Here is a 25,983-nt window from a genome sequence, read left to right on the forward strand (position 1 = left end):
GTACCACAGAATATATCTTAAAATGAATACATTGTCTGGACTATTCTGCTTTATATTCTTAGTTTTTGAAAGACATTAATGTGGAGTGAATGTACTGTAAAATAACCTATGCAGTTAATGTGTCTTTATAGCTGCTGACTGGTGAATCATATGGCACATATAAGTCCAAAATTTAACCAAATAACATAACATTTGGATTGTTGTTGACAAATGGTAGCACTCAGCATGCCATGCACTTTTCAGACAGAAGGAGAAACACAGACAAATTTCAACTTAGCTCTCAGTGCTGAGGCAATGTATACCTGTTTTCAGTGCTGAATGTGACGGCAATTGCCAGGTTTTGTCCTTGGTCAGCTATGTAGGATTCTTACTCTATTCTGGTTGGTAATCGAGGGCCTTTTTTCTTAGTTGCTGGGCTCAGTGAGAAGAACCAAGCAAATTATATTAAACAGGAGGGATTTTTTCATATTTGTAAATCTAATTCAAAAATCCACCTTGATTCTAGCAGTGTTTGTTCATGGCTTAAATTTTTGACATTGCAACAGAAGGTGGTAAAGATAGTTACGTTCTATTCACAAGGTGGCTGCAATAAATGCTAAAGGCTGCACTCATTTCTTTGGACACCTCAGATTTTTTGGTTTTGTGCCACAATTTCAAACAGATATGAACATCTTTGAGGAGGGTGACTCATCTAGCTAGCTAAAAGAATCCTTTAATTTTTTTTATACCTTTTTGCCATTTTATTTGCCTTTCATTTCCCAAGAAAAGTTCTGTGTACAAATGCACGTTTTCTAAAATCTTTGTCCTGTCATCAGAAATTCCTTCTGCTGCCACCATCCTTCCTATTTAGTGCTTTCTGGGATGTGTCCTTCTGCTGCTCTCCTGTTGCATTTTCAAACCTCATAAATACCAAGGATTTGCAGCTCATCCGATTATAGGATTGCATTTGTCTCGAATAATAAAATTCAGCTACAGAGCAAGTATTTGGATCTGCATTGGAAATGGACTTACATTATGATCTAATTTAAGTAGTTAACACCTTTCCTCCCATTTCTCAAATTTCGTCATTTTTATCTGATACATTATCACTGATCTGTGCAATTAGATGATATGTAGGATAATGACAGCTGCCTTGCTGGCTTTGAATATTATGGCATGATGGATATAAATTTATTAATAGATAGTGTGGGATAATACGAGTTGGTATTTAAATACCCAAATGTGCTAAAGCGTGGCTGAAGAATTAGCTTCTCCATGCCTTACTATGTTACTAAAATACTTTCCTAAAACAAGGGTAATGGAGAAGGTCAAATTTATGTTGGAAAATGCCAATGCACTGAGTTTGAAACACTCCTTTGGGGGGATTGTGGTTTAGCAGGATTTTGTCGAACACAGAGTTTCTGATGGAGAAATGATTGCTCTGCAGCTGGCAGTCCTATCCTACAGCTCTGCAGGACATTTCAGATGCTTTGGTGGTGGACATATCATCCATGAGCCCTAATGGGCTCCACCTATCTCTGCAGACACCTTAGAAACCTGGAGACCCCTGTCCCCCAGCTGTGGTCAATGTGTTCTGGTGGGGATCAGAAAGGAGGTCCTGAGGGTGATGGCAACTATGGATGGCAATGGTCTCTTCCCCTCTCCTCTCTACTCTTTCCTGGTGAAAGCAATGCCACTGCTGATGGCTGGGGACTGGAAAAGAAAGACCCAGCTGGTAACTGTGATATTTTGGTGGGTTTCCATGCTTTCTTCTGTATCAAATATCAGTTATCCAAAGCAATGGGGCTAGGGATGGAGAGGTTTATCCTCCTGTGAGGCAAAACCCACTGGTCATACCAAATCATGTGTGAGGGATCATGGGACCATATTTATCACTTCTGCTTGGAAATCTCTATAGGTTGCTTAACATGGTGAGCAAAGGCAGCTCTAAGTGTCCAGAGGGAGTCTGTGGTGAGCGGTGTGCACTGTTTTGTGCCATTGGTGGCATGATCCTGCTGCCAGGGACGTGGTGAGGAAGACAGGGCAGGAGGTGACTGTGTGCTCACTTACCCATGAGCGACAAGGCGGATGTCAGCTTGCCTTGCCACCGTCCTCCCACTTCGGTGTTCAGGTCTTGGAGGCGCTCCATGATGCTTCCGTAGCACACAAACCCGTTCCCCACAAAGCCCCTCTGGCACGTACACCTGTGAAGGGATTGCCGCTTTAGCTGTGTGTTGATACACTGTGGGGTCAGTAAGGCTCTAGCTAAGCATGCTCCAGGTGTTAACTACTTTTCTGAAGGCTTATTCAGGAACAATAATGCATTTTAATTTTGCATCTTTCCTTCAGCATGCTGTAAGGTAACGGTGGTAGGATGGTGCATGCATTTTGTCATTTAATGGATAATGATATTAATTTGATTATCACTTGGCTAGCTGTAAATTTTCCTTGCTCCTGTAGCCACTTCTGTGGCTTATATTAAGTCTCGACTCTGCAGTGTGATGAATGTGAAACTGCATCACTTTGCAGCAAAAGCGCCCTTAAATCCCTGCTGTTTTAAAAAATTATAGCTGTGTGCGCAGTGGCTCAGTGAGTTACCTTTGCAGGTGTGTAGGGAAGTGTGATGACCACTTGCCTGACATGATGTCCTGTCAGCTGGGCAGTGGCGTGTTAGTGGTGTCTGTCTTGCAGGGCCTCTTTGACAGGGGGCTCTGGCTACGTGATCCCCTTGGCCATGGTGCAGTGTGTGGCCTGCCATCCCTTTTGGGGTTCCTGAACGTGGTGGTCACTGGAGCCCAGCAAGCCACGGAGCCTGCCTGCCCATGGGCAAGGAGAGGCTGTGGTGGAACGGTGTGAGGTGTCACCCCCACAGCAGTAGGGAGGTGATGTAAAGCCTTAAGCCTCCAGTCAGTACTGGTGACTTGACAGGAGTAATGGTGGTTACACATAAAGGGGGTGGTAGCAGCTCATTGATCCTTGTGGTAGATGTATGCACCTGTCTGGTAGAAAAGGCACCCAGAGGTGTCAGTCCTTTCAATAAAGCAAAGTGGTTGAGTGTGTCATGATGCCTTTTAAGTAACACAACCCTTTTGGCAACGACACTGGTATTTTAACGTTATCTTTCTTCTGAATCTGCAGAAGCATGAAACCTCATGCTTTTTCAGACGTATACTTTGTGCTGCTGCTATGTCTGTACTGGCAACAGCATGTCAGCTGTGACACCCTGGCTGTCCCATGGGGATGCCAGCCTGTGAGTGGTCTCAGTGATGCATGGTAGGCCCAGTCCTATGTACTTCCAGGGCAGCTTTGGGCTGTGGTGCCCAGACGAGTGATGGGCAAAACCTTGAGAAGGGCTCAACAGCCTTGCTGCCTGGAGGTGGGCTGTGTTTAAGGTAATGTGTTGCAGCCAAGGCAAAATCTAAAGGAAATTTATGGAAAAGCAACCATGAGTGTCAATCTGACGTTTTCCATCTCCTAAGGGAGGAAACAGGCCTCATGAAAATTGGACCTTAAAGCCACGAAAGACTCATTGTTCAAAGAGAGGTGGGGAAGAAATTGTTGGTTGTTGACAGGGTCGACATGTGCTTGTATTAGGTGCTGATGGGTACAAGTGGTTGTGATTTTCAACAAGCAACTGACTTGCATGTGCCTCGACCTTGTGTCAGCCTGACTATGGACAAGGAGAGGTGGTTAGTACTTTCTGAAAATCTGGGCTCTTTAAGCCTGCCTCAAATTGAGCAGCTATCAACACGTGCAGTTTTTGCCAGTCAGCAATTTCTGTTGCACCCTTCAGAAATGCTGCACCTAGGGGATGAGCTGGAAGTGTCAGCTCTGTGATTTACTCATCTCCAGTGCTAAAATTAAAGCAGGCACTTGTCAACATGTAGCACGCACAGAAAGAAATTCTAACTATATTTAGGAGGCTAAATAACTATATTTGGTTAAACAACTGTGTTGCCAAACGTTGGCTTTTAATAATGCTTTTCCTAATCAAGTCTCCAGCATGTTCAGTATTTATGTAAGCCCTATCCATAATGACACATTTATGTGGACTTTTTTATTATTATTATTTTTAGTATCATTAGATATCAAACATTATTCCACACAACTGAAAAATCTCCTTTATATAAATAATGACCTAATCATTTCCATGTGCTGGCTGTTACATACACAGATTTGCCAATCACACCCCACAGAAATATCAACCTGATGCCAAGTTAACTCCTGTTTGCTATGTTAGTTATCTCATGTCTGGATGGAAAGTGTCTTTACCATAGCTATTTTCTTGATGATAGCAATCTTATTCTAAAATCTCCACAGTCCCTGCAATCTGATGGGGTTGCATATAGACTCGGGGATATAAGCTAGGATTTTGACCAAGAGGCTCAAACTTTGATTCTTTCTGGTCCTGGGTAAAAATAGGAGCCTAGAAGCATTGTAAATTGTTAGAATGCAAGTTGGATGGTGAGCCACCTCCTTTTTAAGGGGATCTCTTGGGTAGAGGGCAAGCCTGGAGCCTTGATGAAGGGTTTGGGGCTGGGAGGTAGAAGCAATTCCTCCTTGGGGGCTGACCCTTTTCTTTTGTGGTGGTGGAGACTGATGGGATAAATATCACTGTACTGATGTACGTAGCCCCCTTCGCTTCTGAGTGGAGAAGGAAAACCTGAGGCCTTAAAGAAGCTGAGGAACACTTTAGTAGAAAAAAGAAACCACCTTTGAAATATTGAACAAATTAGATCAAGGTTTCAAAATAAATCTCTCTTTTTCAGCAAACAACCATAAAAGAAGAGAGAGGTTAAACACTAAATTTTTGGCTATCACTTCCAGGGGTACAATGAACTGCAGAAATACCTAGTCAGTTTGAAATTAATTTTCTGAGGAAAATACTGCTTATAACAGAGTATGAATCCAGTAACATGGTTTGGATTTGGCTGCCAAAAGAAAGCATTTAGCAATTACAGAGTAGCACTTATTGCATGGGCTTGAAGCCTTCAATCTGACCACCATCTCACCCTCTCCAGTGCAGTAATTTACTCTGTGTGGTTGGGATAAGGAAGGATCAGCTAGGTAGCTGTCTGCATCGATTTTGTCTTAGTTTGCCTGGAGGGTCTGGTTTACAACTCATACTGCGTATGGCCGGACAGGTTTTGCTTTGAATGCATTGTGTACTATAAAGGCTGGGTGCCTCTGAACAGGAACAGCTTTATAAAAAAATCTTGCTGGACTGCTTAAACTGAGTTGTTTGTTCTCGTGATACGATGCATGGACAGCATAGGAAAAAGACTGGGGAGCTGCCACGACTTCAGCTTGCCTAAGAAGGGGGGCAGAATTATATCTTTCTGGAAAAACGGATGCTCAGCTTTCTGTCTCTATTTACTTTAATCTATTAAAAAAGAGGGTTTGCCTTATGAAGCTATGAATTTCTACACTGAAGACAGAGTCAGAGTAAAAATAAGAGTGGATTTAGAAAATAAAAATAATGGGAGATTAGCTGAGGGAAAGCCAGTTCTGCTTAGAAAGCAGAGAGATTGCAGTCAAACATTCAATGTAATTCTGCATCAGCTGAAGCTTCATAGCTTCTGGGCAAGGCTATTTACTGGCTGAAGCAGTGCTATAGAAAGTGTCAGCACTCATTCAGAAACATTCAGAAAAGATCTATTTGGGAGCAGAAACAGAGATGATCTTGATTTTCCAAGAGGTTTCTGTGTTATGTTAATAAACTCTAAACATCTGTCTTTTCTACATGTTTATGTAAGTACAAATAATTTGATTCTGGAGAAAGCAGAAGCAACAATATGTGGGAAGCTAACAGTCTTTTAAAAATTAAAATAAATGGAAGGGAAGAAACATGGGTTTGTGGACTCTGTTACAGCTCTTTGTTTTAGAAGTTCAAAAACCAAGCAAACAAAAAACCGCAAAAGCATATCTACACAATCCCCCCTCCCTAACCCCAAATGCATTTAAAGTCTGGGCTGCAGCCAAAATACTTTTACATGTATCAGAAACAATTTACTGTGTCCACATCCACCAATTAATTATTTTCTTTGCAAATTTCCTCTTGTGTAAATGGATTCACCTTAACTGGAAATTATTCAGTACAGCCAAATAGATAGGAGTGGGATTCAAATCACATTAAAACTTTCTTCTGTGTTTATTTTTTTCTGTTAAAGGTCATGAAATGAATGACATGCAAGGCATTTGTTTGCTTTTTTCAGTAACAAGTCATAAATTTGCACTGTCATAAATTTTAAAATTTCCCATTTTAAAATTTAAAAAACAAAACAAAACAAACACCACCACCACCAACATAGCGGTTGAAAATTAAGTTGCAACAGGGAAACAGTGATGCATTAGGAAGAAAAGGTGCTGATTTGTGTGCTGTGGAATTTGTTTTTAATCTTTCAACTCACAAAAATTAGCATTTTGGTCTTGATTTCACATTGAAATACTTTTCAATCTTTAAAGTTTTATACCTGGCTCTGCTGGTGTGCTGCAGCAGCCAAGTGTACTTCTGAGCAGTACAATATGCTGCAGAAATAAACCAGGGGATATTCTAGAGAAATTTGTTGGAAATGCACGATAGCTTACACAAAAGCAATGTTAATTTTTAATTGTAAGAAAAAGCTCAATAATGAAGCAAGCACTGGCAATAAGAATGCTCTCCCATGTGAACACTTGCTGCCTGTAAATCTATAAAATAAATAATTTGTTCCCCAGCTTACAGCTGATGGCCTATCTTCTCTTTCAAATTCTAGTTCTCAGCTCCCAAAATCTAACACTTCTGGGACACCTCTGTAGACTCAGTACTAGCTGTCACTGGCCTATAAAAACATGTAATTCCAGTTTCTTGTTTTAATATAGCATTGCTAAGTCCAGTGTTAAAGCCAACTTTCCTCCTAACATCTGCTTAGCAAATTTCTGTACAGGAAAACAAATTCTGACAGAAGTTGCGCAGCTTCCCACATGCTTTGAGGAATCTGCGAAGGCGGGTGTTGCTTTCACAGCATGGGGAACAGATGCCCTGGTTGTATCTGCATTAGTATACTAAAAAGGGCCAGAGCTCCAGTGCTGTCCTGGGATAATTAATGCTGATTAATTTTCAGCATGCTGCCTGGCATGGTTCTGGCGCACACAACGTTTTCCCAGGCAATGCCCAAGCACAGCTGAAGGGATAGCATGTGCCAGGGACCTCTGCCAAGAGGCAGTTACTCTTCTTTGGGGGAGGAAGAGTATTTAGCTGTGAGTCAGACCATGCTGCTTGTCCTTAGGAACAGAAAAAAGGTCTTGGCCCTTATTTACTAATGTAGAAATGACCTCTGAGAGCTAATAAAAATAAAACTTAATAGGCATTAGTGATTGGACTGATGAAATTAAGCATGTCCTAACCGGTTCACTCTAACCCCATTAAATCTCATAATTCGTCCCTGATAATGAAACTATTAATGATAACTTCAGCAAGTTTTCATCCACTGGATTTATTTTAACTGCATGCTTACTGCAGGAGGAGGGAGAAACTGGGTGAAAGCTTTAAAAAGCAAAAAGACTTACGTGATTTGTCCTGGTGCAACCATTGAACATTTAGCTTTTTTGTGGCAGGTGTTATTTGTTTCACAAATGTCTATCATGCTGCATCCTTTCCCAGGTACAAAGTTTGTATAATGCTCCTTGCATTCACAGTGGGACTACATCAGAGGGATGGAAGAGGAGAGAGAAAAATCAGACATGCACAAACTGTAGGTTTCAGCATACTTTCTGCTACTAGGATTTAAAAAAATGGAGAACTTTCAAAGCCTTAGTTAATCACCTGGTGAGTTCAGTTGCAAGTATAAAGCTTATCCCTATTTATCGAACTCCCTTTGAGGCTTTATCTACTCCAGAAAACTACTGACACTCAGTTAAAGCCCTTTAGATTCAATTCTGTGACCAGAGAACATTTAAAAATCAGTGTGGATAGGTTAAAGCCTCTGCTCCCACAGTCCTCAGCCTCTCAAAAGAAGTGCCAAAGCACATTATTTACTGGTGAGGCGTATCAGCAGTACACACCAGCCCGTGTGTGCCAGCCACGTGCAGCTTGCTGAAAAACCCCCAAGTGGGGAAACTTACATGACCATGAGCTTCAGGACAACCCTGGGTAACTGACTCCCTTTTCTGCTCCTCAGGGTGTCCAGGCAAGACAGGCATGGTCTTTAGAAGTTTTGCTTTCTCAGTGTCAGGAGTACAACACAGAAACTTGAGCCAGTTCCTGACAGCATGAATAATATGCAGTCTTTACATGGTGCCATTCATCAGTAGTTCTTAAAGACCCAAGTTATGCTAACTTTATGTGTTTAGCTGCAGCGTCTGTGTAAGGACCCTACTGGTCCTTGCAGTCACAGAAATTTATCTCTGAGAAGCTTCATTTCAGTGCCTCCATTTAGAGGAGACAAATTTGAGCCAAAACATTCCATAAAAAAGACCACACTAATGTCATTCCCATCTTCAGAAGGAAACACACTAGCATGTGTAAATAGAGAAAGAAATGGGGTCCCTCCTGGCCACCTGCAGGGCTTATGCCAAAGCTAGGAGTAGATCTTGGCCTCCCTGAGGCCTGTGCCTGTACCCTCATGGCTTCTTTCTGGAGACAAAGCAATTTCTTTTCCTGGGCAGTTGACAAAGGAAACATCTGGAGCACAAGTTCAACACTAACCTTTCCTGGTCCATCATATATGCAAATGGTAGACTGTGCAGGGCAGTTCCCGTATATTGCTTGGCATGGGTCTATGGGTAAGCAGACTTGACCATCCCCTTTGTATCCTTCTTGACAGGTACATTTGTGATGATTTGGTCCAAGGTAAATGCAGTTGGCATTAGGATCACAGACCTTTTTGGAGCATGGGTTGATAGCTTGAAGAAAAAAAAAAAAAGTAAAAGAATTATTGCCCACCACTCTAAAACTGAAGACAAGGATTTGCTCAAGCATCTCTATGTCAAACAAAGGCTGGGTAGACTAAACTTCTCATAACAGCCAAGTCTGAAGTATTGTGGCGACATAAAGACAGAAGGGAGGAATGTGTTTATACTAACCTACTAACATAGCAGCTGTTTGCTTTTGTACAGAAATGATCTCTTAACTTGGCAAATTATGTTATAAACAGATTAAAAGATATAATGTGCTCGTTAAAATATTACAACTATTTTCCTGTTCTGTGGTGGATTTTAACTACAGTACGTCAGGTATGTGATATGAAGTCAGTAAAGGCTTTAAGTGTGTGCTAGATCAGTTGGAAACTATTTTTCAATACAATAGGTCTGCTGTTTTCTTTCCGGTAATTAAACAATATAATGTCAACCATTCAGCTGTATGGAAAACTGGCCAGCAAGTTCTTTAGTTGTGTCTTCCACACTGTTGTAGGTTTAGAACTGGACTGGAAGCTCACTGTTTATTTCCAGGAGCTGTTTTTTTTTTTCCAAGGCAATGGCATTGTTTGTCCTTGTTCATAATCCAGCAGTGCTTGGAGAACTTTACACACCTTTGTGTCCAGTTTAGGACACAGTCAAGCACATCTTGCAGCTGGAAGGGTGGTACTCACCGTCTTCCCTTCTCCTTGTCCCTTTTGTACCCCTCAGCTGGGACTGAGAGAGTTGGCAATGCTCAGCTTCACTCTCTCAAGCCTTCTCTTTTGTTCCAGTGCAAAATCACACGTGCACACATTTGTATGCTCAAACTGACCATGAACAATGCCACCTCCTAGCTGAGTTGGGGCAGTCACTGCTATCCTCTGTTACGTACTTAGTTGTGCTGGAGCTGCTTGTCCTCTGCTTACCAGCCAGTCAAAAGTAAAACATACTGGCTTAAGCCAAAGGTGACCCCAGTAGCAAAGGACAGTAGGTAGGGCAGAGGAGCAACGTTCATGTGGGCTTACTCAAGAGGTAAGGATGCTAGCATCCTTCTCTGCTGGTTGCTTGTCTATGTTGCCTACTAGTAGAACCTTGCATTCCCTGACGAGTCACTTTCTGATGTCCTGCTCTTGGATGGTGGTCAAGTCTACTCAGAGAGGACTACTACACAGGACCAAGAGATGCCACAGTTAGGACCAAGAGATCCCAAGAGGTGACTCAGTATCCATGCGAAAGAACTTCTTCACAATGAGGGTGATGGAGCACTGGAACAGGCTGCCCAGGGAGGTTGTGGAGTCTCCTTCTCTTGAGATATTCAAGGCCCGTCTGGATGCCTACCTGGGCAACCTGCTCTAGGGAACCTGCTTTGGCAGGGGGGTTGGACCCAATGATTTCTTGAGGTCCCTTCCAACCCCTACAATTCTGTGATTCTGTGATCCATGCCATGCCGTTCAAGGGGGCTTAATAGGTTTATTCTGGTTGTATGTACTGAAGTTTGTCAGCAGTTGGACTGATGTGCATCTGGAGCACATTTTAGTGTTTAGCTTCATCTGGAAGGAATCTAGCTTGTGCACCTGACACTGCTTTGAGATATAAACCCAAGAACAGTTAAGTCAGGATGATGGTGAGATTTGCTTCAAAAGTGTTTTATATCTGAACTATAATACTAATGATATTGTTTCCAAAGAACTCAGTGTACGTTAAAATTACTCACGTTCACACTGTGTACCGTCCCTGTGGTAGTTGGGCAGACATGTGCATTGCAGTCTTCTGCCATCCTCATCTGAGATGGTGCATCTTGAGTTTGCAGGGCACCGCAAGGCCTCACATTCAGCTATTGCTGAAGGACAAAGGGTGACAGATTAAGCTGTCTGCATACTCCTGTGCTAGGAGACATTGCGTCTTTCAGTATACCAGCTGGAAGTCCACCTGGTCTGGGGACCATCAGTCCCATTGTTATCATCTTTATTCTGGTGATTTAAAGGGAGACAATGGTTATGGGAGTTCATGGGCGGTGTTTGAGGTTCAGTGTATGTCTGATTGCTTAAGTAAGTAACTCAAGACTAATTTTATGTTTGTCCTCACCAATTCTAACTCTATCAGGGCTATTGAATATAACTTATATAGAAAACAGCCTACTTACGCTGATCACAGCTGAGTCCTTGGTATCCAGACAAGCAAGTGCATCTTCCATCCCCTGTAATTCCACTGTTGCACACTCCATGGACACAGTTGCAAACTACATGGAGAGATGGATTAGCTTCAGTGAATAAGGATGGTGTTTGGAAAGACATCATTAGTGGTTACCCATAGTAAATAGTGTCCTGGCCAACAGCTGTTAAATATTACAAAGCACAATTTTCAAACCAAGCTTTGATCAGACTTCTTGAATCATAGGTTTCCATTAATGAGAAGATCAAAACTTGCATCTGCATATATCAGCAAATAACAGATACTAATTTTTGCAGTCTGATAATAGCCCCAGGGCCTGAAAATCTTCAGGATGTGTTAAATACCTGACTGACCAGTTGCTATTACCTTAAAGCTTGAAAAATTTAGCATACAATCTTGAGCCAAAATTTAATATAACATGTAAATAATATTTTTTATAACTGTTAACAAATGGATAATAAATTGTTCATTTTTGCTTTAATTCTGTTTGCCTCCCTCTCAAAAGCCTCCAGAAGAGATGACTTTTGTGACTTGTTTTTTTCCTAAACAGAATTAATTTAGTTAAAAGGATAGTTAGTCACTGTGTAGGTCTAGATCTGAAGCAGACTTTGGTCCTGTTTGTTCCTATATTCTGCTATTTCAGGTTATAAACTTTGTGACAATACATGCACAAGGCTCTGTGATTCAGAGTCCAGTCTATAATACCCCTTTATAAGTGGTTTTTGAAGCCTTATGTATTCTTAAAAAGCCTTATATTTATAACTGTTTCAATTATGGTAATAGTGCTTTTTATAAATACCTTTTTATAAATACCCTTTTATAAATACCCTGTACAGTTCCTCTTGAAAAAGCCTCTAAGATGTACAAAGTTGTATTGGTGACTTCCTGTTTAAGCTGCAGTGATGGTAGTTTACCCCCTTCCATTTACAAACATATGCTGTGTTCATGCAAATCACCTATCTTAATTAATTTCTAACACTTTACCTATGTTAGTAGTCCTACTATAAAAAGAAGAAACATCTAAGGTATTGTGGAAAAGCAGTCAGTCACAAATGCATGGTAACTGTAGGTACTTAGAAAACTTGGATAAGCTCAAATATTTGCAAGTTGAGGTGTAAAATGATCGTTAAATTAAAATGTAGTTGGATCCTCCAGCAGCTGCTTGGAAAATAATTACATTTACAATACTGAATTCATTCAAGTACCCTAATTTCATGAAAACGTCTTACTTGCCTTTCTGTGTATCAACACTGGCATCCAGTGGACGGCTGGTGGAAAAAGAACTTTTAAATCAGCCATGGTGTAGGATTAGTATAGAAAGGCCATCACAGATTATTTAAAGTGGGGCTGTTCATGACTCTTTTTTTAGGAGTAACTTCATGCAGATCTTGAGGGAACAAAAGGATTTTACTTAGAGATAAACAACTATTACTGCTTAAGAAAGCAGGCAATTTTTTGAACTTGTCTAATGCTCATTAGAGTTGAGGAAGGTAAATAAAATACTAGAAATCATTAAGAAACGGGCAAAACAGGAAAATATACAAATGTACACATTTGTGACCTATTTTCATTTTAAGTAGTGCAAATAGCTGGGATCCCTCCCTCAGTGTCCCACTACTCCTAATGGAACTATGGCCAACTAGTGAAATGATCAAAAAAACACCCCACAACTAAATAAAAGCCACCATTTTTCACGGTTTTTACTGAATTGTGGAGCTCCATGGCACACAACATTGTGGAGAACAAGAGCAGAACTAGATTTAGAAACAAGGTATATAATTCCTGGAGGATGGTCCAGTGGAAGCCATTAATTTCAATATCACATGGGTATTTCATGCCTTAATACAGATGTTCTAATTAGCAGATGAATTTAAAAGCCATACCAAGAAACCATAAGCCACTATAAATTATGCATTAATATGTTGCCGTCCAATATTTTGTAAGCACCATAACAACCTCCTGTGTTTAGATCAAGTAAATGAAAATCCATCATTTAGGATGAAAACTGGGTAACAGGATAACAGGGAGGCATACTGCAGGAATACAAAAATAATTCCAATCCCTAATTTATTTGACTGTTGGCTAAAACAAAGATATTTAAGATAAGACATTTTTGTAATGCTACACTGACAGTGTTCTCTGCGTTACTCTGAGTTGAATCCAGCCCCTCTGAATGAGGAATTGAGTAGCTGCCTATTTTCTTTCCCTGTTGTATTTCTTGAAGCAGAGAGCAGCTCCTGGTGGGAAACTTTAAATGCCCTGCCTGTTTCACTGTGACATCTTAGTGTCTGAATACAGCTTGCACTCACCTGCTTTTCCCCACTTCAACACAGAAAGCTTAAACTTACCTGATGTGCATTGAGGACCAAATAAATTCTCCTCAGCACATTTTTCACAGGCTGTCCCACCAAATCCTTCCTGTGAATTACAGAATGGAAATAAAAACTTAAATCTCTCATCTGTATACAGATAGACAGATAAACGGTTAGTAGCCTGGAAGCAACATCTTTAGCTTCCAAAAAACCCTCAAAGCACACCACCACCAAGGAAAAAAAAAAAAAAAAAGATCAGTCAGCAAATCAGAAATGACCACTGAGATTTAGGAAATGTTCTTTTGAATAATTTTTTCTCTGCTTTTTCTTTTTCTTTTCTTTTTTTTTTTTTTTAATTTTTAACTTTACACTTGAAATCAAATCATGTTTTGAATATCAAGTTAACAATAGAGAATGATAATCAAGCCTAAGGACCAAATCATTTCTGTAATTGTTAGGTTGTATTTCCTGACTATTTCTTATCCTGTCAACTTTTCACATGTTGCCAAAGGATATGCTTTTGATGTAATGGAAAGATTAACCAGTAGAGGAGGAGGTAAAAAAAGATTTGTGTTTTCTTTTTTTTAATCTTTTTGACAGAAGTTATTAAACAGTGCACGTTGCACTCTCAGAGAAACATTATGTTGAGAGCATAGTCCCAAAGATAATTCTTTCTAATTAGGGCAAAAAGTCATAAGTAGCAGCACACACTAAAAAATAGAACTCAAACCTCATGTTTCAAGAAAACAAAATGTATGAACCCTGTAATAATTTCACCAAAATATGCCTAAGTCTGTAGAAATAATACTATGAATTTTAGTGCAAACCAAGCAAAAATTGAACTCCAAGCAAGCCACCTCTGCTATTTCTGAAATACTCTCCTTTCATGTATGCAATGTAGTATGTATTATTTTATGTAATAATATTTATTATTATTCCTTACTGGCATTTATATGCTGATGTTATGTTTTTTTCCTTTACGAAAAAGGCTGTACCTGACAAATGCACGTTCCATCCCCTTTTATGCCCTCAGAGCAGCGTCCTCTCCCGTTGCAGGGTGATGCAGCTCCTCCTGGACATGCTGGAAATGACGACATATAAGTGATCAGTCACCTTGCTCTGACCCTTCTGCCCCACTTGAATGTTTGGGTGAGGACCTTGGAGGCTGCAGGGCTTTGGGCCAGGCAGGGTGATCAGGTGATGGCTGCTGTTTTGCATCTGCCCAAATCTCCTCACTAGAACCTTGGCTTCACCAGAGACCATCACCACTCTCTAGTATGGAAAGTTTAAGCTAGTTCTGTAATCAAGGGATTGCACAAAAATAGATTTCTTATTCTAAAGTACAGCACTGATTTAGTCTCTGCTGATTCACCTCTGTCGTCCTCTAAACTGTTAGCTTGTTTAATAGAAGTGACGTCTGTGTGACCACTTCTTTTGTAGGTTAATACAACTGATTGATTGAGAACTTGCTGTCAGGATCATATTTGATGGTAAGTTAGGGTTTAAATAAGCCTTGCTGTGTCATGTGTCCCGTCCTCCCCTCCTCTCTCCACCCCCCCCCTCTCCAATTACATTTGATGTGTCTGGAAAGTTCATCCCTGGTACCTCCCATAAGACTGTGATGTTTGATTCAAATCCCCCTGGAAATTGAAATATGGGTATCTCATGACCCATTTCTCTCTTATGGGCTGTGGTCACTACTAACATTTGGGTGCTAAAGATGTGGTATGTTCTTCAGATCCCCTGATGCTAAAACTGTGATTATAGGTGGTGGTACACCAGGTGAGACAATGTCTGACCACAAACCCCAGCCAGATGGAGGGGATAAGAAACAGTGATTGCATTTCCAAATCAAAGCAGTTTTGGCTAAGATTTTTCAATATCCACATTTTTAATAAGAGATTACCTACAGAAAATGAAGATCAGAGTAGTTTTTAGTCAGATTGTTCTGTCTGCTTTTTCCTTTCATTAGGAATATCCTTATTTTTAAGTCATGCAGCCTCTCTGTGGAAACGATTTATTAACTCCCTTATGTAAGCCCTTCCATCCTCTAAGCTGTCAGCCTAGCTGGAGTTCCCATTAGGTACCATAATCCTGATGCAGGTGGTATCTAAATGTAGGAAACACCTTGTAGGTGCTCTGCTGTATAGTGTTAGTGGTGGATTTATTGGTTATAGAGTCTTGGTTGGTTCTATGTGTGCTGGGGTGGACAGCACTGGATTTATGCTCCCACTGAGGAACGTAATCCAGATTTAGAGTGGTTAAGTGACCCGGAAGTTCATATGAAAATGAATTTGATTTGTGTGGAGTGATGAGCAAATAAGTGGATGTGCGTATGCATACAGCTAATTTTAGTGAAGGCTTTGGCTTTATAACACTGTCAATTTTTCTCTGTTTATTTCTTGATGAGTTTGTGAGGTCTGTTGGATTTGAGTAAGCTCCTCAGGAAAAATCAGTACTTTTAAAGGTAAAAATCTGAATCTGGTTCATCTCATAGATGCTGAAACGAAAGTGTTTATTAAGAATTGAGATGAAATAACCAGGAACAAGGGAAAGTGACAAGTACATATACTTTAATCTCTAAAGTAGCTTTTAGTGAATCTTTGGTATGGTGTGACAGGTATATGGATCTTTAGGACTGATGAGGATGCAAACTTTTTAATGTTTGCTGTGGAATGAAAACAATTTCAACTGCACTGATGCTTTTATTAAGTGTGCAAAGATAAAGAAAACTCAAAGTTACTGATGTAAATTCCAGGAAAGTACTCTTCAAAACTGCTGACAAGACAGCATTTTGCTGTCGGTATTCATTCCACTTCCCCTTGTCTTCACTACCTCGTCTCCTGTTTTGATACCACCACCAAGGGACAGCTTTATCAGAAGCTTAGCAAATTACCACATTGTTCGACAAGTTTAGTTAGGCAGATAAAGCACTTCCTCTCCTCTCGCTCACGGTGCTGCAGGAGGCAGCGGCAGGGCTCTGCTCCAGGGCACCAGCACGACACGGGGTGACGCTGGCATGGTCACCTGGCCCAGCCTTGGTGTTTGGGAGAATTTGGTTTCTGTTCAGGATGCTTTTCAAAAAGTAGTAAGAAAGAGATATTTCTGCTTAGCTCTTTACAACTATAGGAGTTTGCAGGGCAAATCTTTATGCCTAGCTCATAAAAGCTTAAATCTATCAGCTTTTTTTTTTTTTTTTTTTTTCACAGAGTTTAATTTTGCTTTCTCAAGTGTTTTCAAATGCATCCTCTTCTTGGATTATGTATCTTCTCCAACTCCCTGCAGACTGAAGCACTTGTAAAGATATAGTTTGAACCATATCATTTGATAGAATTTGGTGTATTATCTTTCCTCTTGACCTTTTGTTTTAAACTTTTTTATTCTTTGTTCTTGCAATGCTTTCCCCTCAGTTGCCCATACTGTGCACATTTGGGTTTGTACACAGGCTTTTGATCGGAGTCATGCAAATATGTGCCCAGTGTGGCAACATGAGATGTGGTAGGGGTAGCTCACACTGGAGCTCATCGCTGACACACGTTGGCCATACAAGCTCTGCCAGCTTTGGCTTTTGCAGTTGGATGAGATGGAGAGAAATTAGCTGTCTCTATAAAACTATATTCTTGCTGGCCTGGTGGTGCCACTTAAGGTTCTGAAAAGGCAGGTGCACAGTGATAGTGTTAGAAAGCTGTGCTCTTTTCCCCTCTGCTTTTCCGTTTTATCCTGATGTCTGTTTACATAAGGATGTCTGATTTGCTCAGGGCATTTAGTAGGTAGGGAAACAGACGAAACATTTTTCATTCATGCCATGTGTTACAGTAAGTGCTATCGTTTAAGGAAATCAAAGCAGTATTTAAGACCTAATTCTGTCATTGCCATCAGATATTAAAGGTGAAGTAAACTCCTAGTCAGGATTTTTTTTTCCAGTCTCAGGAAGGACAGGTTTTCCTCCAAACATTTCAAGGCATGCTGTATGGTCTTAGAGAGATTGTGATAATGCAGAGAGCTATTTTCTTCCTCCAAATGACAGCAGAAACAATGCTGAGACCTTGATTTTTAGAGGTGTTGCTTTCTGAGGGGGCCTCCTTGCAGCCTCTGTCTGCAGCAGAGCAGAGCTCAGAGCCCTCTCTGCAAATACCCATACACCTCGTGTGGTCTCATGGAGCACCCTGAAGTATGGGTTGGTTGAATGTAGAAATGTTTTTCTCTTTCTGGGCATTTAGGCTACATATGGTGGGAAAAGAGTAAATTACTACACAAGTGGATATCTTCAGAGAAATACTGCATTGATCACCACACTCCTATTTTTTCTATAAAAGTACATGTTGGTTGGATTTTGATTTTTTGTTGTTGTTAGTTTTTTTTTCTTTTTCTTTAGTAGATAGATGTCTTGCATTTAAACCAGAGCTTAGGCCATACTAAAGTTATTTGTTTATCTATTTTGTGGACAAAAGGACTTCACAGATATTGAACCAGACCTTGGCTCCTTGAACTAAAGGAGGAAATGCTCTGTCTGGGCAGGGAAACATCCTTTAAAGGTTTTGATGACTGCATCAGTAGCCTGAAATTTGGTGTACTTGTGGAGATGCTGAAATAATTTTCCTGAGGAAGAGGCATCTGGAGGAGACGTACTCCTCGTTGTTGCTACTTGAGTAATGGCCTTGAACATTCACTGGCTTCAAAAAACAAACAAACAAAAAACCCTGAAAGAAAAGACCCTCCTAGAGTAAGAAAGTAAAGAGTTAAATAGATTTGGAACTATTTCAGATTCAGAAGAAAGCACTTTTGACCTAAAATAAAAACTTGAAAGTTGCTGTCTGAAAACTTTATTTTTAAAAATCAATTATGGGGATGCTCCCATCTGATAGAACACTGTGTGCCGCAGAGCTGGAAAGCAGCTCTGCAGAAAAGGACCTCGGAGTCCTGGTAGGTGCCAAGTTGAACCTGGGTCAGCAATGTGTGCTTGCTGCTAAGAAGGCTAATGGTATTCTTGACTGCATTAGACAAAATATTGCCAGCACGTTAAGAGAGGTGATCCTTCCCCTCCACTCAGTACAGATGAGGAGTGCTCTGTCCAGTTCTGGGCTCCCCAGGGCATGAGAGACATGGACATACTGGAAAGAGTCCAGCGGAGGGCCACCAAAATGATCAAGGGACTTGAGCAGCTCTCCTATGAAGAGAGGCTGAGAGAGCTGGAGCTGTTTAATCTGGAGAACAGGAGGTTTGGGGGGAATCTTATCAACATGTGAAAGTACTTGAAGGAAGGGTGCAAAAAGGACAGAGCCATGCTATTCTCAGTGGTGCCCAGTGCAAGGACAAGAGGTAAAGGGCACAAATTAGAACACAGGAGGTTCTGTCTGAACATCAGGAAGCACTTCTTTACCGTGTGGGTGATGGAGCATTGGCCCAGGTTGCCCAGAGAAGTTGTGGGGTCTCCCTGCTTGGAGATCTTCACAAGATGCCTGAACATGGTCTTGGTCAACCAGATCTGGGTGGCCCTGGTTGAACAGGGATTTTGACCAGATGGTCTCCAGAAGGCCCTTCCAACCTTAACCATTCTGTGATTCTGTGAAAAGTCATTTTGCAGCCATTGACTGAAATGATTTGTTCTGAAAATCTCAAAATCTAGGGGATCCCTGGGTTTTTGGAAATTTTCCATGATTTTTTATTCTTTGGTGAATCTTTGGATATGTATATTCTCCAAATTGTCCAAGTTTTGGCTAACCAGTGCTGTTTATTTCTACTCCTGTAATAAACTCTGAGGAGCAAAATTCTCATGGAAATAGTTTCTGAAAGCAAGAAAATCACTGCTTTACTTCTATTCAAATTACGTCCAAAAGGAGCTTACCCATGCAGTCTGGGCCCCAGTGTCCCTGGCAGCACTCAGGTTGTTCAAATTCCTTCATACAAGCATGTCGGCATCCAGGAAAAGAAAGTGTGTGTGTTTTAATTTCTAGATAATACCTAAGGAAAATAAATTGGAGCTGCATTAAAGCATTTAAATGCCTTCTGTGGTGAAAAATAAAATTCCTAATTTCCTTTTCCTCCTTCAGTGTTGGAGAAGGGCACTTCAAGCTTAGTTGTACGGATTTTGACTTTTTTTTGTCTTCATTAAAATATACACTGTATATCAAAGGCTTAAAAATAACCTCATTACATTCTTTTTGCAAAGTATATATTTATTTTTTTTCACTTCTGCAACCTTAACACAAGAATTTAATCCAAGTTTTGGTTTGAAATACATTTGAAAAATTATTTAATATCAAGGTTCTTTTAAATGCTAAGTAAGCATACTTAAATGCTAAGTAAGCAATAAGTTTTTTTTTTTTTTCTTAATTGAAATTCAGGCAAATTTTCAGATTTCTTTTGAGATATTTTCCCGCCCTGTCTAGCCCCACACACCCAGTCTGGCAGTTTGAAAATTCTATTGTTTATACGCTCTCATTCATTTCAAGCATGCAGAATAAATAAGGAAGCCATTTTATGATACCACTCAAAGCAAAATCTCATAGGCCATCGATACCAATGTTTATTTTCCTCTTATGTCATTTACTGTTTAACTTTAGACATAAAGTGCTCTAAGTGACACTTGAATTCTGGAGCAGGTGAAATCAATAAATGCTGGCTGTAAATAACATTTAAATTTTCCTTAAGAAAACTGCATAGAAGTGATAATTTGTGATACAAATTAATATCTTGTAATTCACAGAGAGCAACATTCATGGTAAAAAGCTCAGACAGAAGAAATACCTGCAGTCTGGTATTCCAGTCCCATTGGTGATTTTGGTGTAGCCAGCAGGGCACTGGGTTTCGAGGTTTAAAGAGCAAGGTACACATTCAGTTTTCATTCGAATGAGCAGCTTTTGATCACATCGCTTCTTCATCTGTAATGGAAAAAGATTCATTAAAAAGAAGGGATAGACCCCTGAATTGATATAACTCTGCCCCCAGTGGCTTTGCTGACAAATGACAAATTGAGCTCAGGCTTTACTCTCACCCCCAGCCACAAGCTCTGTCCTGCTCAGCAGTTACAAACCCCTGCTCTGGGGCTCAACTTGGTAGCATACCACATACTAGGGCTTTCCAGTAGTATTCTCTGCATGAAATACACTCAATATGTTCATGCAGGACAAACCCGATTAAGTGTAGCATTTCTATTAAGAACACTTTATCCAAAAAATGCTAAGTCCAGCAGACTTAAAATGGAGGTTACTGAGATAGCATCAGCCTACGGAGTGTTAATTCTGAAACTGCCTCGCCATCCCAAAGCAGGATGGAGACAAACAAGCGCTGGCAAGTGCCTTCTTCATCCAGCGGTAAAACCAAACATTAGGTGTGGAGGAAGTTGCTTGTGGCTCTGTGCACGCCGAGCATGGCACAAGCCTTTGTTCCTCGCAAAAGGCGGGTTTTGTATTATCAGCACTGCTGTATTGAAATGGGGGATTATGGCTGGTATTTTCAAATAGACATAAAATAATGTTGCCCAGCTTTCCTTTGAAATCTGGTAGAAGTTACGGGCCTGACCCTTCTCTTCCCCCACCTGGAGAAAGCCACAAACAGCCCGGCTTAGGAAATCTGGCCATAGCCCTCCAGCTCAAATGCCAAGGGCTCCTGCTGCTTGCTGTGGAGTTTTGAGAATGCAAATCTGACAAATGAATTGAGAAGGTGGCAAAAAGGGGAAAAAAATAAGATTTAGGGCAGTGTCACAGTTTTGGCACCGTATTTTGCGGTGTAGAAATTAGATTTTTTTAAAACATCTATTTAACAAAAATGTCTCTGCTTCCTGCTACTAAAACAGTCCATCTATTTTAAAGCAAAAGTGTTTGCTGAACTCCACTTAATGCTGGTTTCCTCTTCTATCTTCCTGGTGAGTACTTCTAGAAGCAAGTTCATAATTCACAAGTGAAGAGAAGTGATGTAATGCAAAATACAGTCTTTAAAAGCCAACAAAAATAATAGATGAAACTATCATTGCAGGAGAGGAAGTATTGTAAAGTGCTTAATTTTCTAGTCCAAGATAACCATTTGCCCACTGATGTCTGTGTATGGACCATTTAGGTGGTCTCAACTCACTGAAGCAATATTGACTGTGACAGACTTCCTATCTGATACAGCAGGATTGAAGTGAACTCTCTGAATGGCATTTCAATTAAGTAGCAAGCAGTCAATTAAGACAATGTCTGAACTACTGCCAGTCTGACAGGAGGAAATGCTTAAAAGTTTATTTTCAAAAGCTGTACCTGCCTGCTGCATATGTGTGCATGCTCATGTGTATGTATGTATGCAGGGACCGGTTACAGCAGCATCATCCATTTAGAAATATTTAGATATGTTAATAGTAGGCTGTGGAGGTTAGAGGTAGCTTTACAGATTATAAAACTAGGACAATTGTGCCAGAGGAGTATAATACAGGATACTGGAGGATCTTGGATGAAATTTTGTTTGAGCAAGTGACCTCTTAAAAAGCATTCATTTGATTTGGAAATGGTTGGTCAATTTGTGGAGAAGCAAAACGCGGTATGTTGTTTCTGTCACAATTCAGCTGTGAGTGGTTTGCTTCAGCCTCCTGCCAGTGCTCTTCTGTAGTTTGCATGACAAGTAGCAAACTGTTCTGTTACCAGGTTTACTACTCCCTTCCTATAAATACATAGCTGAAGATCAAAGTACATGTTCTTTGTGCACCTAAGTAAATAGCATTGCTTGAATTCCCCGCTATGACTCTGGTTTCCCAATTCTTGAGTCATTTCCCCAGCTTTCCTCCAGATCCTTCTCAGTTTTCCAGCAGCCGTTCTGGGTAGGGAATGTCAGACCCAGTCTGGCTGGGCAATGCCAGTGTATGTGAATTGGGCTTGTGCTCTCCCCCTGCAAGGTGGTCTCTGTCCCCCACCTCAGCAGACTGACCACTAACCCTTTGTGCAGCAGCACCTCAGCAGATCTTTGGGTCATTTTCTATGCAGAGTCTATCCCAAATCATCACTTCCAATGTCAGAGCCCACTGCATTGTGGTTGTGTTGCTGATGTGATAGCCTCCAGTATTTCTGCCCAGGAATTTCCAAACAAAATAAGTGCACATGAACACTTGTGCTGTCCAGGCCCAGATGTGGACCTTCTGTGTGCATGTGGGATGTGCAGCCTTGTTGCAGAAGCTTACAGTTGCCCTTGGTGGGTACACTGGTTCCAAGGGTAGGATTTCTACATGTGCTGTAGCCTCCTAGTCTGACATGAAGCCTTCATCCCAGCAGCTTCTCCTCTTTGCTGGTTATCCTTCCTTCAGTGTTTGTGACAGCAGCACGTTTCAGTAACGGGGATAGTGAGGATGTGTCCCAGATGCTGACAAGGAGATTAAGTTACATGAGCTCTGAGGGACTCTGCTTGATTGTGATTGCCCAGTTGTAAGTACATTTCGAGAGCTATTTAGTTGTCAGTTTTTGGTCTTTACGAATGTATTGTTGAAAACTGATTTGGGCAACTTTCAAATGAGGTGGAGTTATATTTGGGTGATGAAGCCTCTTCCCGTAGTGCAGATACTTTTCAGGCATCTTTGAGATAAAAATGAGACCCTTTTCCAGATTTTCCACACGTGGGTGTAATGCAGATACAGCCAGAGTAAACAACAGGCAAAGACACAGCAAGCAGTGCCATGCCAGGTGAACTGAGCAGCCTCCCTGTCCTCTTGGCAGGACCCAGGGCTGAGCTGGCTCTTTGGGCTTCAGGTCCAAAGTGTCTCCCACAAACTCAGCTAGAGCATCTCTGCACCTTGCTTCCCATCCAAAACTGCATCATGAGGCAGCAACATGAGGGGACCTGAGCACTTCAACCTTTTCAAAATCCCAGTGCTCAGGACCAGTGCAGCCACCAAAGAGCCCATCCTTAACGAGAAATTCCTTGTGCACCAGAACAAGAAACAACACCACATATACGTGCAGTCTGGGGACCTTAATTCCTATAAATATTTCCACTGAGGCAAATCAGTACCATTAATGCTGAAGAATCATCATAAATTCAGAGCATTGTCTGATTTTTCCATTTCTTTAACCAAGTCGACTGTTTAAGCCCTGCTCCTCGCAGGTGCCTGGGGAAGCCATCACAAGTCTGAGGCTGTACGGTTCAGACTTGAAAAGCTGTTGGTTGGAGCGGCTGAAATGATCTCACTGCAGCAGTTTTCATCAAAAAAGGCATCCCACAAAATTTTAGTTTTGGAACAAGAAAATTCAAAGAGATTTTATGGAAGATAAATTTTAAATAAAAGTAGGTTGTATACAGTTTCCCTCCCACCAGCTATAAAAGCTATTTTAAAATGGCAGGGTTATTTCCACTTTCTCCCATTTCCTCCTTTTCTCTTTTTGCCATTAGGGAAATTGGAAGAAAGGTGATTTGTCAGTGGCTCTTTCTGAGAGATGGAATAACATGTTTCCCAGTACTTGTTTGTACTTGACAAAGTATTTTTCCATTAAAAAAAAACAAAAATGACTGGCTTCCTTTTTTTTTTTTTATTTTTATTTTTTTCAGTTTCTCCCTGTCCTCTTGTTTTCTGTTCTACATGTGTTTTTTCTCCAGAACACAGTCATTTAAAGCATCATGTTGTGAGGCAGTTTAAATTAGTACATATTTATCTCATGGACAAAATCCTGGGTTGGATTTGTAAAACAACTCTTTCTGCCTCCCTACAAGGGTGGTGAAAACAGATTTCATGAAATTCCCCAGATGCATAGGATTTGTATGTGATACATACACTAGTTTCACAAAACTCTACAAATATTTTACATAGGTTTATAACTTCACAAAATTACTTTCAATGGTTGGATTCCCTAGTTTTTTCCCCATATCTCTGAAATAGTATTCCTTCCTTCTGGTTAGTAGAGCAGATATTCACAATGACAAATTTTCTGCTTTCATCTTCTGACTTATCAGAAATTCAAATGGTTTTCTTTTGTTGCTTTTGATGAATGTCAGCTACAGTCTTTTTTTGTCAGGTTTACCATTTTTAGAGGCTTTTTCAGCATATTTGGCACATCATTTGAGTCAAAATCTCAGCCAGACAAAACAGATACATTTATCTTATTTCAGAGGACTGAATTATATAGCTATTGGTTTGTAATTCAGTGCCACATGGCATCAGTGACTGTTAAAGGTTTTTTTTTCTTCTATAAGGTACCGTATCTATTAACAATTCTCTCGATAACAGTGAACGAACCGCCACTCCTATAGTGTAATAGAGACACATAATAAATCATTATTTGAATAAAAAGCTGCTTCTTACCTGATCTGGGACTTTCGATGTCAAACACAGTTTCATTGCAAGCAAAAAAGCCAAAAAGTATAAAACAAATGGATTTTTTTCCATCATGAAGAATTTGATTTTTTTTTTCCTCAGAGCTCTTCAGACATGAGTACTAAAATTATGACCGAAAGTGATTGTTAGAGTTGCTATTCCTTCGGGATTCTTAGGCAAGTAGTTTAAAACGACACTTGTCTTCCTGAAGGAAAATGAGTAAAAGCGAGAGCATGTGAAGCCTCCCTGCAAACAGGAAAAATTCCAAAACTCAGGGTCTATGCTGAAAGTGTTCACTGCAAAGCTGAATAAACCCTTCCTAACTGAATGACAGGATATCCTGACAGGGCTATGTTCATTTATCCCTCTCTCTGAAGCTGTTGACAGTACAAAACCAAGGACGTTTAACTGTTATGACAGAAGATGTTTTCTTCTTTTAGGTGGGCAAGAAGAGAGGACTGGAGCAACTGCTGTGCTTGTTATCATTCCATTTTTCAACTGATCTTAGGCAGAGCAAAGGCTCTCTGGAAGATGTCTTATCAACCCTAATGATGCAAGGGTTGGTCCCTTGACTGTAGTTTAAGGAGAAATCCTGACTTTATCTCAGGAGGCCAAAAGAACGTTTTCCAGCTTTGGTTATCTGGATAAAAAAAGGGGGGTGGGGGGTGATTTTTAAAATTCTTTTTGCCTTTTTGGTGAATCATCTTGTCTTATTTCATGATTTCCTGGAACTATCAGAAGAAAATTAACTTAGCTATGTTACTTGCATATGATTGGGAGGGATTAGTAAAAGGACATTGTAGGTTGCCAAAAGCGAGTTCTTTGGCTGTTTTCTAGTGCTGCTCTTTTCTGCTGCTCTGGTCAGTCTTGTAAGGGCAGCCTTTCTCATTTCTTAAATTCTCAATGATTTGGCTGCCTCCAGTTTGCCAGTTTTACATATATATATTTTTTTCTTCATACAAACCTGTATTTTAAAGTTAGGTTATGTTTTTGACTGAACAGTCCACAGAAGCACAGTGGCTGTAAGCGCAGTGTTTTCTCCTACCTTTCTTCCAGATTCCTTCTTGTAGTCTTGGCTAGATGCTGCATTCACCTTTAGACTACAAATGTAATGCATGATGTAGTTGTACAGATTTTTTTTTTTTTATCCCCTAAAGAACTAAATGATAATACACACATAATACACAAAGCAATCTACTCATGTTATATGCTCTGACTGAATACTGCAAAATTGCTGGTAGGAGATGGCAAGGCAAGATGTTTCCTGCATGCTCATCAAATCCTGTTCCTTTCTGCTATATGTTGAGGAAAGTAAATCATTTCTATTTTTTTCAGACAAGATAGCAGCCAGAGATTGTGACGTGCATGTTGACA

The 25,983-nt window shown here is 40.5% G+C and overlaps 1 protein-coding gene across 2 annotated transcripts in view; it reads right to left on the reverse strand.

The window, feature by feature from the left end:
- The window catches only part of STAB2 (stabilin 2), an 88,237-nt gene extending 63,249 nt beyond the window's left edge, over positions 1-24,988 (reverse strand). The window contains exons 1-10 of one of the 2 annotated variants that reach the window (XM_080558243.1): positions 24,598-24,988; positions 20,088-20,221; positions 19,186-19,301; positions 14,336-14,421; positions 13,377-13,446; positions 11,000-11,095; positions 10,571-10,696; positions 8,666-8,862; positions 7,528-7,661; positions 2,050-2,183 (exon numbers count right to left, since the gene is read on the reverse strand). In XM_080558243.1, coding sequence (XP_080414369.1) covers positions 2,050-2,183; positions 7,528-7,661; positions 8,666-8,862; positions 10,571-10,696; positions 11,000-11,095; positions 13,377-13,446; positions 14,336-14,421; positions 19,186-19,301; positions 20,088-20,221; positions 24,598-24,684 — 1,180 coding nt within the window. In that variant the 5' untranslated portion in view covers positions 24,685-24,988. The remainder of the gene's footprint in view (positions 1-2,049; positions 2,184-7,527; positions 7,662-8,665; positions 8,863-10,570; positions 10,697-10,999; positions 11,096-13,376; positions 13,447-14,335; positions 14,422-19,185; positions 19,302-20,087; positions 20,222-24,597) is intronic. The other variant, XM_080558242.1, reaches the window with a different exon arrangement.
- Positions 24,989-25,983: the final 995 nt, after the last annotated feature.

The sequence above is a fragment of the Anser brachyrhynchus genome (genome assembly GCF_964034855.1).
Source record: "Anser brachyrhynchus genome assembly, chromosome: 1".
NCBI lineage: Eukaryota > Metazoa > Chordata > Aves > Anseriformes > Anatidae > Anser > Anser brachyrhynchus.